Below are 13230 nucleotides of genomic sequence, written 5' to 3' on the forward strand. Positions count from 1 at the left end.
TTTGCAAAAGTGGAGTATTGTGTTTCATTTTCTGCCCCCTCCAAGTTCAAGTTGGATGCATTGAATCTCCTGACCACATCTTCCATGCCGAACACATGATAAACCACAAATCAGCATCAGTTCCAACTCAACAAAAAAATTAAACTCCAGGGGTAATTGATCCATGCCAAGTTTCACTCAGTAAAAATGTTCTTATTTTCTACCTGAGTGGTGCCAAAAGAAATTCCTTTAGTTTATACTTCTTACAGAATCCAGCAAAGCTATCACAAATTGGTCAGAAGTCCCTTCCACAACCATTCAGAGAATGAGGCAAAATAAACAAGCCTTTTGACCAGTTTGCCATAACGGGAAGACGGGAGAGGGTTTCTCCAGTTACCGGAAGTGGGAGATGAAAAAGGAGACAAAAAAGGAGACCATGGTTGCAGAGGATCTGGGGAAGAACCAAGAGGGGGACCAGTGACCCAGTCACAATGGGGCAGTGGAGGGTGGGGGAAGAGGGAATAGGGAGAGATGAAAGAGGGAAACAGCAGTTAGATAGATTGAATGATTGGGTAAAAGTCTGACAAATTGAGCTTAATATGGGGAAGTGAGGTCGTGTCCTTCAGGAAGAGGAATCTAAAACGTGGATTATCCAATTATCCAGAGGATCTAGGTGTTCTAGTACATGGATCAGAAAAAGGTTAGGGGGCAGGTCCAACATGTACTTGAGGCAGCAAATGGTATTATGGTCTTTATTACAAAGACAGTATGGAGTTTAAGTATAGGAAGGTTTACTTTCAGTTGCACAGGTGCTGGGTGAGGTTACACCTGGAACACTGTGCACAGTTTGGGTCACTTAACTAAAAAAAAAGAACACTACAGCATTGCAGGTAATTCAAAGGAGATTCGCCAGAGTAATTGCTGGGATGAAACTGTTCAAAGAGCCACGACAGTTTGTATCTATATTCATTGAAGCTTAGATGAATAAAGGGCGACTTCATTCAAACACACATTCCTACGGAGGGTGGACAGGAAGAGTCTTGAACAAGGAGATTTCTGCATGAATTAAGGGGCCATTCATTTAAAATTGAAGGACATAGAGATTTCTTCCCGAAGAGTAGTTAATCTATGGAAGCCAGGTCGTTAGATGCATTCAGGACGGAGATAGATAAATATTTCAATGACTGAGGGAAATGTCACAGGACAGAGTTAAGGCAACACAAATCTGCCATAGGCGAGGGACCTGCTGGCCTACTCCTACCCCAGCTCCTTGTGCTGTGTTACATGGGGGAGGTGCGAGAAGACGAGTGGTTTTATGGTGATAGTTCTACTCAAATTTGCAGCAATTTGTTTCACACAATTATGATGCATGTGAAAAATAAAATTAAAATTGGACTGAGCATTGGAATATTAAATTGCAAATAACTTTTAAAACAACAACATTTAATGTTGCCTATCTTAATCATGAATAATTTAAATGACTCTTAAATTTTATGACAAGCATTGTTGCATTATACAGTTGCCATACAGCATCTGCAAACAACCTCCTCATCCCACTGAGGAACTTGGAGCTCAATATGTTCCAGCCAATGAGAACTGATATTGTTACTTTGTCTCAGCCACTGGACCCTGACTACACCTGCTGCCATAGATCTTTTGGCCTGGGATTCTCTATCTTGAGGTAGTGTCTAAACATTGTCAAACTCAAGTGTTATACAGTAGCATGCAAAAGTTTGGGCACCCCTGGTCAAAATTTCTGTTACTGTGAATAGCTAAGCGAGTAAAAGATGAACTGATTTCCAAAAGGCATAAAGTTAAAGATAACACATTTCTTTAATATTTTATGCAAGATTACTTTTTTTTATTTCCATCTTTTACAGTTTCAAAATAACAAAAAAGGAAAAGGGCCCGAAGCAAAAGTTTGGGCACCCTGCATGGCAGTACTTAGTAACACCCCCTTTAGCAAGTATCACAGTTTGTAAACGCTTTCTGTAGCCAGCTCAGAGTCTTTCAATTCTTGTTTGGGGGATTTTCGCCCATTCTTCCTTGCAAAAGGCTTCTAGTTCTGTGAGATTCTTGGGCTGTCTTGCATGCACTGCTCTTTTGAGGTCTATCCACAGATTTTCGATGATGTTTAGGTTGGGGGACTGTGAGGGCCATGGCAAAACCTTCAGCTTGCGCCTCTTGAGGTAGTCCATTGTGGATTTTGAGGTGTGTTCAGGATCATTATCCTGTTGTAGAAGCTTTTCATCTTCGACTTTTTTTTACAGACGGTGTGATGTTTGCTTCCAGAATTTATTGGTATTTTATTGAATTAATTCTTCCCTCTACCAGTGAATGTTTCCCGTGCCACTGACTGCAACACAAGCCCAAAGCATGATTGATCCACCCCCATGTTTAACAGTTGGAGAGGGGTTCTTTTCATGAAATTCTGCACCCTTTTTTCTCTAAATATACCTTTGCTCATTGCGGCCAAAAAGTTCTATTTTAACTTCATCAGTCCACAGGACTTGTTTCCAAAATGCATCAGGCTTGTTTAGATGTTCCTTTGCAAACTTCTGACGCTGAATTTTGTGGTGAGGATGCAGGAAAGGTTTTCTTCTGATGACTCTTCCATGAAGGTCATATTTGTGCAGGTGTCGCTGCACAGTAGAACAGTGCAACACAACTCCAGAGTCTGCTAAATCTTCCTGAAGGTCTTTTGCAGTCAAACGGGGGTTTTGATTTGCCTTTCTAGCAATCCTACTAACAGTCCTCTCGGAAAGTTTTTTTGGTCTTCCAGACCTCAACTCGACCTCCACCATTCCTCTTAACTGCCATAACTTAATTACATTACGAACTGAGGAACCGGCTACCTGAAAATGCTTTGCTATCTTCTTATAGTCTTCTTCTGCTTTGTGGGCATCATTTATTTTAATTTTCAGAGTGCTAAGCAGCTGCTTAGAGGAGCCCATGGCTGCTGATTGTTGGGACAAGGTTTGAGGAGTCAGGGTATTTATAAAGCTTTGAAATTTGCATCACCTGGCCTTTCCTAACAATGACTGTGAACAAGCCATAACCCTAACAAGCTAATTAAGGTCTGAGACCTTGGTAAAAGTTATCTGAGAGCTCAAATCTCTTGGGGTGCCCAAACTTTTGCATAGTGCTCCTTTCCTTTTTTTCACTCTAAAATTGTACAAAACAAAAATAATACACTAATCTTGCTTAAAACATTGAAAAGGATGTTTCATCTTTAACTTTATGACTTTTGGAGATCAGTTCATCTTCTACTCACTTGACTATTCACAGTAACAGAAATCTTGACCAGGGGTGCCCAAACTTTTGCATGCCACTGTAGATAGATAACAAATTAAATGAAGTAAAAAGTGCCAGAACTGCTCAGCATGTCAAAGAGCGTCTGCAGTGAGAGACAACGTTTCAGGTCAGTGACTTTTCAGATCTCTACCATCTGCAGTTGTTTGTTTTGCATTTGGGAAATCAAATTTGCAATAACTGCTGGGATGAACTCTCCATTGATCCAAAGCAACAGACACAGAATGCTGGAGGAACTCAGCAGGCCAGGCAGCATCTATGCAAAAAGAGCAAACAGTTCATGTTTCGGGCCAAAATCCTTCATCAGAACTGCTGTTTGTCTCCATTGGTCATGTGCTCTACAATGGAATCAAAGCACAGACTGATTCCAGGAGGACTAATGTGTATAAATAATGCTTTAAGATTGAGCACATTTAGTCACCACTCATTAAGGAGAGACTAGATCAATTTGGCTAAATTCACTTTAGTGAATAAGAGTGAGAGGGATTCTCAAAGAAACCTATAAAATTCTAACAAGAGTAGATTGGGAGAACATTCCCAATGACTGGAGAATCCAAAATCAGGGATTACAATCTCAGGATGTGGATATACCATTTAGACCCAATATCAGGAGAAAATTTGTCACCCAGAGCGTGGTGAATCTCTGGAATTCTTTATCACAGAAGGTGGGTAGAGCAAGTTCAAGGAAGTGGTAAATATATTTCTTAATGCCAAAGGGACGAAAGGATCTGGGGAAGAAAGTGGGAACAGCAGAGTGAAGTAGGTGATCTGACAGGGTTGTGTTGAATGGTGATGAAGGCCAGACAATCTTTATTTACTACAGAATTGCTTGCCCAGAATAGAATATAAAGGTTGCATTGACCTTGAATCACAGTACCACTCTCCATACTGAAGCCCAAGCCCAAATTAAGTTAGCATCCCCTACTGCTTCCCTCAGATATTGGCAGAACACGGAAGACAACAAAAATGATGAAATCATCATCAGATGGATTCATCTTGGTTTGATTATGACAGCTTTTGTGGCATTTGGGGCTTCTCTGTTATTCGTTTAAGTACTTAACGCAATTATCCCATAACTAAGATTAAAATGATTACATGTACTAAATAAACTCTGTACTTCAAGCAAAGATAATCATCAACTTCAATTTAATCCTGAAAACAATTTAAGACTGGCAGCAAATACCTGGAGCCCAGACTATTTGATGAAGTCAGTCAAGTTAACCATCTGTCTGAAGGGACAAACAGAAGTCATGCTCCATCATTACACCACAGTTTGTAGGACACATCGGAGTACGGATAAGGCATTGCACTGTTACATGCTTAAAAACAATTGCAGCTGAGCGAACTGCCACATCAATCAGAGCTCGTGATTAGCAGCCATTTCGGCTGAGCTCTGTCAACCTACTGAACCTGGATCTGTTTGCATCTAAGCTCACGAGAAACAGAATCCAGTAAATGGGCCACGAAGAATCTGCCATTAATCAGCCATTTGCTTGATCGTCAGTGCAGAATTGGCTACATTATACCATTAGACTCTGCTTACATGCTCTTTTATGCCTATTTAAAATATCGTTACTATGACGACTCATCTTTAAATCAAACTCACTGCCTTCAATAATCATTTGCAAAATATTTCAATGTGATTTGCATAGACTGTTCAATCTATTAATGTACCCTGCAGTGTTCATCATCTGGCCTGTAGGGCGGCATCTAGGAGTGGAATAGTGATCTTTCAGAATGACCTGTACCACATCCAATGGTGGATTTCCTGTACCCTCTTTAGACTAATATTCTAGTTTTCAAGGAATCATGGCCAAATTGCAGGTAACACGGCCAAGTTCACTTATTGCATGGTCTGCTTGGTGTTAAATTCCAAACATAGAACGTACAATGTTTAAGCTCTGCTCAGAACAGGGTACAGACTGAACCTTCAATCTGCAGACATGTTTGAATCTCACAGAAGTTAATTAAATAAGCTTACAACAAAAAAATTGGTATCGAAGGAGACCATGAAACTATTGAGTAGTTGATCAAAAATTATCTGGGTCACTCAACCTTCCTTATCCGGTTCTCAAGGGGGCAATTATGAGTGGAGCAGAGAACAGCAGCAAACATTTCTAGAACACACACACACACAAAATGCTGGAGGAACTCAGAGGCCAGGCAGCATCTGTGGAAAAAGAGTACAGTTGACATTTCAGGCCATGACCATTCAGCAGACCCAAAAACATCAACTGTACTCTTTTCCATAGGTGCTGCCTGGTCTGCTGAGTTCCTCCACCTCTTGTGTGTGTTTCTCCAGATTGAATAGAGGAGCTCAGTAGAGTTTAGAAAACCGAGAGGTGATCACAATGAATTTTTCAAAAACTTACAACAACTTCACAAGGTGGATGCAAGTGTACATTTTTCCCTGGCTGTGGAAATAACCAGTTGATCATAGTCTCAGAATATAGAATAGGCCATTAGAACTGAAATTAGAAGAAATCTCTTCATTCAAGGATGGCAAATTTCTGCAATTGCCTAACCTGGAGGAAGTCATTGAGTTCATTCAAAACAGAGACTGACAAATTTCAGAATATTAAGAAAATCAAAAGATATAGAGATACATGCACTGCTGTTTCTCAAGAGCACCATAAATACTTGGAAAGGAATAATCTAAATCAGTTCCTTTTTGTAAGTCACTCCTGAATCTACTTCAAGCACCCTCTTAGATAAGGCATTCTTGACGTACATTGTGTAAAAAAAAATTATCCTCATTTCCCCAACTAAAGAAAAATGACTCCATTAACTTACCCACAAAAGCTAGCATATTATGAAACTGCAAATCATGCACATCTGCAGTGTATTAACATTAAATATCTCTCTCTAATAATACAGTTCATAAACATACTGATGCAAAACCAGGATAATACCGACCAGACAGAAAACTACAGGATGTGGTTCAAGATCTGGTGGGGACTATGGTTCTCTCTGCCCAATAATGACTATTACTGTCTCCTGTTTTCTCCCTCCCTGCCACCAACCATTGTTGTCCCCTTTCCCTGATTTATTTATTTATTCTTTTGGAACAGGCCCTTCCGGCTCAATGAGCCACTCTGCCTAGCAACCCACCAATTTAACCCTATGCTAATCACTGGACAATTTACAATGACCAATTGGTACATCTTTGTACTGTGGGAAGAAACCAGAGCACCCAGAAGAAACCCACGAGGTTATGGGGAGAATGTACAAACAGCGCCCAATCGAACCCCAAACTCCGATACCCCAAGCTATAACAGCGTTGTGCTAACTGCTGTGCCACCGTGGTGCCAAAAAGTGTCACCACGCTTCCGGTGCCAACATAGCATGCCCATAACTAACCCTTATGTCTTTGGAATCAACACAAGTACAACGGTTTGCTGCTCCTTGAAGTCCCAAATGGAGAGAAATGGCAGCATGCAATAAGAGAACTAGAATGGCCACTCCAGTGAGCCACACATTCAAACAGAACAGGATTTGATCCAGAGTACATTATCTGGAGATTGATTAATGGGAACACATTGATCTAGTTTGCATGGTAACAGTGGTTATTCCAATTGCTCCACAGCATCAGCGATCACTGATTGGGGTTTGATTTTCACTGCTATATGTACGGGTTAGTATGTTCTCCCTGGCAAACTGTGTCTGCTGCATTCACCATCTACAAAATTCATTGCTGTTACTCCCCGAGACTACTCTGACACCACCTCCCAAACCTGCAACAAGTAGGCCAAGAGCAGCAGGATCAAAGAAACACCACCCCCTACGGTTTCCCTTCCATCATCTTGGCTTGAAAATATACAAGACCATAAAAGATATGAGCAAAATTAGGCCATTCAGCCCATCAAGTCTACTCTACAATAATTCTATGTTCTATTTTCCAGTCCTTCACACTACACACCGTCCTTACACATCTGGAGAAGAAGGATGTTCATGTGAAAATGCTGTTCTTGGACTACAGTTCAGCATTCAACACCATAGTTCCATCCAGGCTCGACAAGAAGTTCAGAGACCTCGACCTTGACCCTGCCTTGTGCAGCTGGATCCTGGACTTCCTGTCAGATCACCAGCAGGTGGTTAGAGAGGGATCCCTCACCTCTGCCCCCTGACTCTCAATACAGGAACCCCTCAGGGCTGTATTCTACGTCTCCTCCTTCACTCTCTGTATACCCATGACTGTGTCACCACCCACAGCTCCAATCTGCTAATTAAATTTTCCAACAACACTACATTGATTGGCCTTATCTCAAACAATAATGATGTGGCCTGCAGGGAAGAAATCATCTCTCTGACACAGTGGTGTCAAGAAAACAACCTCTCCCTCAATGTCACAAAAACAAAGGAGCTGGTTGTGGATTACAGGAGGAATGGAGACGGGCTAACCCCTATTGACATCAATGGATCTGGGGTTGAGAGGGTAAACAGCTTTAGATTCCTCGGCATCCACATCACAGAGGACCTCATGTGGTCTGTACACACCAGCTGTGTGGTGAAAAAGCACAACAGCGCCTCTTTCACCTCAGAAGGTCGAGGAAGTTTGGTATGGGCCCCCAAATCCTAAGGATTTTCTACAGGGGCACAATTGAAAGCATCCTGACTGGCTGCATCACTACCTGGTATGGGAACTGTACCTCCTTTAATCGCAGGACTCTGCAGAGAGTGGTGTGGACAGCCCAGTGCATCTGTAGTTGTGAACTTCCCATGATTCAGGGCATTGACAAGGACAGGTGTGTAAAAAGGATCATTGGGGACCTGAGTCACCCCAACCACAATCTATTCCAGCTGCTACCATCCCAGAAATGGTACCATCCCAGAAATGGTACCGTAGCCAGGACCAACAGGCTCCGGGACAACTTCTTCCACCAGGCCATCAGACTGATTAACTCACGCTGATCTGAGTATACTCTATATTACATTGACTGTTCTATTTACAAATGTTTGTATTATAAATTATTATAAATTACTATGATTGCACATTGCACATTTAGATGGAGATGTAACATAAAGATTTTTACTCCTCATGTATGTGAAGGATGTAAGAATTAAAGTCAATTCAATTAGCTTAGGCAACTTCCAGCTCGGAGTAATCCACCCAAAACTCTTCCGATATCAAGTACACCTTTCTAGAAATGCATTGGGCATTTCATCTCCAGTCTCAATATCTCCTGACATCAGAAAGCCTTGCCCATTCTACCAACACTTCCAGGTACCCTTCAATATAACAAACCATCTTATCTTGGAAATACAGCACCATTCCTTCCTCACTATTGGTCAAAATCCAGTAATCTTTCCAAACAGCCCTGTGGGAGTTCAAGTCTGTGGCTCACCATCACCTTCTCAAGGGCAATTAGATCAGGATAAGAAATGCCTGCAGTGCCTATATCCATAAAAATATTGCTCTTCTGAACTTGGGTTAAAAAAAAAGTGACATCATGTGATATCTCTGCTCGGTATTCTCGGTAAGGCTCTACAGTGGGTAATTATGAACCACAAAGTAATTCTGTTAGCTTTAAAGTAGCCAGCAGGGGCGAAGAATAGGGCTGAACTTAGCTCAGATGTTTCCCTTGCCAGTTTAATTCAAGCTGCCCTTTATAAGTTACAAATTGTAAGTTGAAAAGGGGAACGTAGAACATGTTCTAATTTGTATGAAAACCAGAAGATGGCACCTTGAATTTATCATCTGAATGATGAACCCTTCCTCTCTTTCCAGTAAAGTGCACAAGCCAGTACAGTGACAGGATGAAGAGTAACCTGACTGACAGCCCAGTAGACACAGGATGCAGGAGCTAGGAAAACAGCACAAATCGTGCAATTAAACCATAGGTGTTATCTCATTCAGGCTGTTGAACATTTTGATAGGATTCTTTGTACGGGTGGATCCATTTCTGGAAAGAATTGCGAGCATCTGCTGTTAATGACTTGATGCAGAATTGCTTCAATTGTTCTGTGTGCAGGTGACATGGCAGAGAGCCGAGGCAGAACTTAGCAAAACATATTCCGACACTGAATACTGAGTTTACAAGCAAAGAATGTGCCAGATTCACAGCGCCAGCAATGGCCCTTTCCAAAACTCATTGTTTACTAGCCAGATTCAGCCACATGTGGAGTTTAAAACTATTCCTCAGTGTAACAAACAAGGTTGATATCACTGGCTCTAAAGAAGACATTTCTGATGCAGATATTCAGTCCAAATAAACTGGTAAAAATAGTAATACTGCATGACCAAGAGCTCCCAGAAAACACCAGGGACTGCAGCCAATCACCTATAGGGAAATACTGAAGCAGTAAGGGTGGAATCATGTATACAGAGGACACCATTCAGACCTTCAAGTCTGCTCAATAAATTGCATGTGATATGTAACCCAATTCTGTAATCTTCTTTTTTCCTTCCTTTGGGAAACAAAAACCTCTCAATCACAGGATTAAGGTTAACATCATTCAACACCAATTGCTGCTCTTGGGAACATCCCATCTTGTGTCCAAATGATTGCTAAATTTTGCCCCTGAAAGTTCTGTTTCTCATCTTTAAGCTACATCCCCACTAAAGGTCCCACTACCACTGGAACTGGTTCCTCACCCACTTCATTTGTTTCATGTAATACCGCAGTGCACAATACATGGCCCCGAACTGTTCCCTCTGCTATTCACTCTTTCCCGAGTAATCAATGGCTGCCAGAGGCAGATGCTGATTGGCCTGCATTCCTGTGAAAACAGCAAGCCTCCCCCCGCCCCGAAATGCTTTGGTCACCAGCTAAACCACATCTCTCGGCTTAGCCAGCTGTCAAAAATATTGAATATAGTCAGCAGCTGTGGATGTCTCATATTTACAACTTCTCAAAAACAAAGCTGAAGTCAATCATACTACTAAAGAGAGTTTAAAAAAATGACCTTAAAAATTGAAAATCAATTAAAAGGTTTAAAACTACAGAATAGAAAATAATTCAATATATTTAAATGAATTTAACAACTAAACTCATTTTGTTAGCTCATTAGATGGAAATGTAACCGCCTCCCTCCCTCCCTGAGAACTATTCCTATCTGTAGAGGGGAATGGAGAGGATGAAGCTGTGCATGGAATAATGTGGTGCTTACTCACTGGGCAAATTTCCAGCGGCAACTCTGGGAAGTGGAGGCCATAACGAGTCCTATGGGAGCCCACCCTTAGAATAAGGGCGACCTTGGGATTTCCACTTTTGTGTGAGTAGCCCCTCAAAAAATTTTCAGACAGCCTCTTTCTGCAGGAAAAAGTTGTGTACTGCTGCAAAAAGATGTATTAAATGTAATCAGATCATGCCTTAAACTTCTAAAGTCCAGGCAACAGAATCTAAAAATACTTCTTGTTCATGAGCCCAAAATTCAGGTACCATTCGTTCAAGAGGTAACAAAAGCACAATGTTGCTACAAGTCACTCATCCAAAAGAAGGACTGGCTGCAGACTTCATTCAAGCTTTAAGAGAAAGAACAAAGGTTGAACAGCAAATCACCCTGCAGCCCTTGGCCATCTTAACTTCCTGATCAGGACGGGAAGGGGTGCTTTTGTCTAACTCTATTCATCAACACACTTCAATAATGAACAAGATATGCTGCCTCAGGTCCAGTGGACATGTTCCAGTACTAATCAAGTTCTATCCACTGTTGTCCATATTTATTCCCTAATGCAGTGGTGCACTGTGAAACCAAAGCTCAAATACCATGAGGGAAAAAACAGTTTCCCCGGTTTTCTGCACCAGCAGGTAATCCATGTGTTTATGAAGGAATGGGGTGGGGGGGGGGGAGGGGAAGAGTGGATGACAACTCTGGTCCTGATCAATAAACAGCAGCTCCATTCAATTATACAAAGAATAACCAATAATCCCAAACAATGACATTGAGTAAGCTTTGATCCATGCATTAATAATCAGGCACAGTCTGGGAGTGAATAATCTACTTTCTGTTAAACACACAATCCCATGGTTCGAGAGCAAATTGGGTGAGATTATCTTACCGAATAAACAGATTCTGGTTACACAACAGATGCAGTGTCTGGCCGACCTATCACTCTGCTGAGCCTACACTCATCCCTGCATCCACCAAGAGGACCACAAACTTGCCGTTGGGTTTGGAGGCTTGTGTGCCTCAGTGACTCAGAGAGCTATGTTGGCTGGAATCAAGGCTTTACACTTTGGCACTTGATAGGGTCACCCATGCCAAACCGGTCAAAGGGTAGAGACCAGACTAAGAATGGTCCACCGTTCCTTCTGGTTTGGGGGGTTCACCTCAGGACCAACAACTCTAACTGGTGAAACAAAATTGCTACGGAAACAGCAATAAAGAATCCTTCTACATCTAAGTTCAACAGTGTCCCCAAGTCTCCACCCAGCACTTGTGTGACCGACAGTAGTGAAAACCAAAAGAAAGCTACTGACACGATGAAGGAAGCCCTGAACGCCGTCAGAGATGGAGGATCTTCATTGCTGCCCAGGACGCCAGCAGCGTAACAGGCTGCCGACAAATCACAAAACTAAGCATGGCAAACAAAAATAATTTAGCTGTTGTTTTACACTGTGATACAACTCTACCCATGCTCAGCCAGGTAACTGGACACAGAACATTGAAGATTCTGTTCCTTTCAACATTGCCTTTTACAATTCCCCTACTCATTCTTAGCCAACTCACAGACCAAGCTCTGCTCATTAGTCCTGTACCTTAATATGTTAATACAAGCTTATAAACTTGATGTGTTTGTACCTTACCCTTGTGCAACATTGTTCTCCCTCCTTTCTTATTAATTTCAGTGAGTTTTCAAATCATCCCTTTTCGCTTGCTATTACGACAGCCCAGAATAGTCAGTGAGTGGAACCCCAAGACTGAAGTTTCATCTCATACCTGGACGCAAGTGTGAAGCTGGAGTGCCTCTCAGTCCCTGTCCTAAAAATGGGTGATGACTAGTGTCACATTGCACATCTACAATCGAGAATTGTAAAGCAACGCAGTGTGTGTCCTTGCCACCCTAAAACCCCCACATCATACCGCAAGAGTTCACGCGCCTGCAACCTATTCAGGTTTGGGTCAGCTCTCTTTGACTACTTGAGACTACTGCTTCCCACGCTCTGTCCTTCTCCGTCAAGATGTAAACCACCACTTTGAAACACTTGTCTGCACAACAGTGGCTTTGCAAAAATAGACTTGGGTGAGAGTTACAGAGAGGGTGGCGATACCTGCAAGCTGCTGGAACCAGCGAGGAAGCAAAGAGAACAGGGCCCCAACACACCAATCATGCAGCTGCAGTTGTGGCAAAGTTAGGTTTCAGATCAGCAAAGCATTAGTTAATGAAGATCTGTCTGGAGGTTCTCTCCTACCTGTAATATTGACTTCAACCAGACCTGATCGTGTACCAATGGCATTCGTAGCCTCACAGACGTAGGTCCCGGCAAGGTCGTAGGTTACAGCCCCTTTGAAGAGCAGCGTGGTGTTCTGATGTTCCACGTTTAAAGGCAGCGACCCATTTAACCTGAATAAAATAAACAAAGTCATTTGAAAAGGTCCACATTCATGGAGAACCAGACTGGTGACTCTTCATTTCAAAACCCTGGGCTCCCTGGAAGTCATCAGGGCCACAAAGAGCAATTATACCTCCTCCCTCTGTGCAGTTACAGAGGAATGACAGCAATCTTTCAGTTTGAACTCAAGGACCTGCTTAAGTGCCATATAGTGATTAAATAAAGTTGAGTTATTGTCATCTGCACAAGTAAGTGTATGCACAGGTGCAATGAAAAACATATTTGCGGCAGGCATCATAGAGCATCAGATAAGCAGCTTTCACAAAAAAACACAAATTATCGACAGCTTTATAGAAGAAAAACACAACCTGAACAAAAAAAGTCTATGCAGTGCAAAGTAGTCATAGCTTTGCTAAACCATAGTGATTAGGGTTGTAGCAAT

The 13230-nt window shown here is 42.0% G+C and overlaps 1 protein-coding gene across 6 annotated transcripts in view; it reads right to left on the bottom strand.

Annotated features, from left to right (window-relative positions):
• nectin1b (nectin cell adhesion molecule 1b) overlaps positions 1–13230 on the bottom strand; it is a 544761-nt gene that overhangs the window by 358191 nt on the left and 173340 nt on the right. For all 6 annotated transcript variants that reach the window (XM_063038123.1, XM_063038120.1, XM_063038124.1 and 3 more), the window contains exon 5: positions 12648–12799. In XM_063038123.1, the coding sequence (XP_062894193.1) occupies positions 12648–12799 (152 nt within the window). The remainder of the gene's footprint in view (positions 1–12647; positions 12800–13230) is intronic.

The sequence above is a fragment of the Mobula hypostoma genome, chromosome X2 (genome assembly GCF_963921235.1).
Source record: "Mobula hypostoma chromosome X2, sMobHyp1.1, whole genome shotgun sequence".
Classification (NCBI taxonomy): domain Eukaryota; kingdom Metazoa; phylum Chordata; class Chondrichthyes; order Myliobatiformes; family Myliobatidae; genus Mobula; species Mobula hypostoma.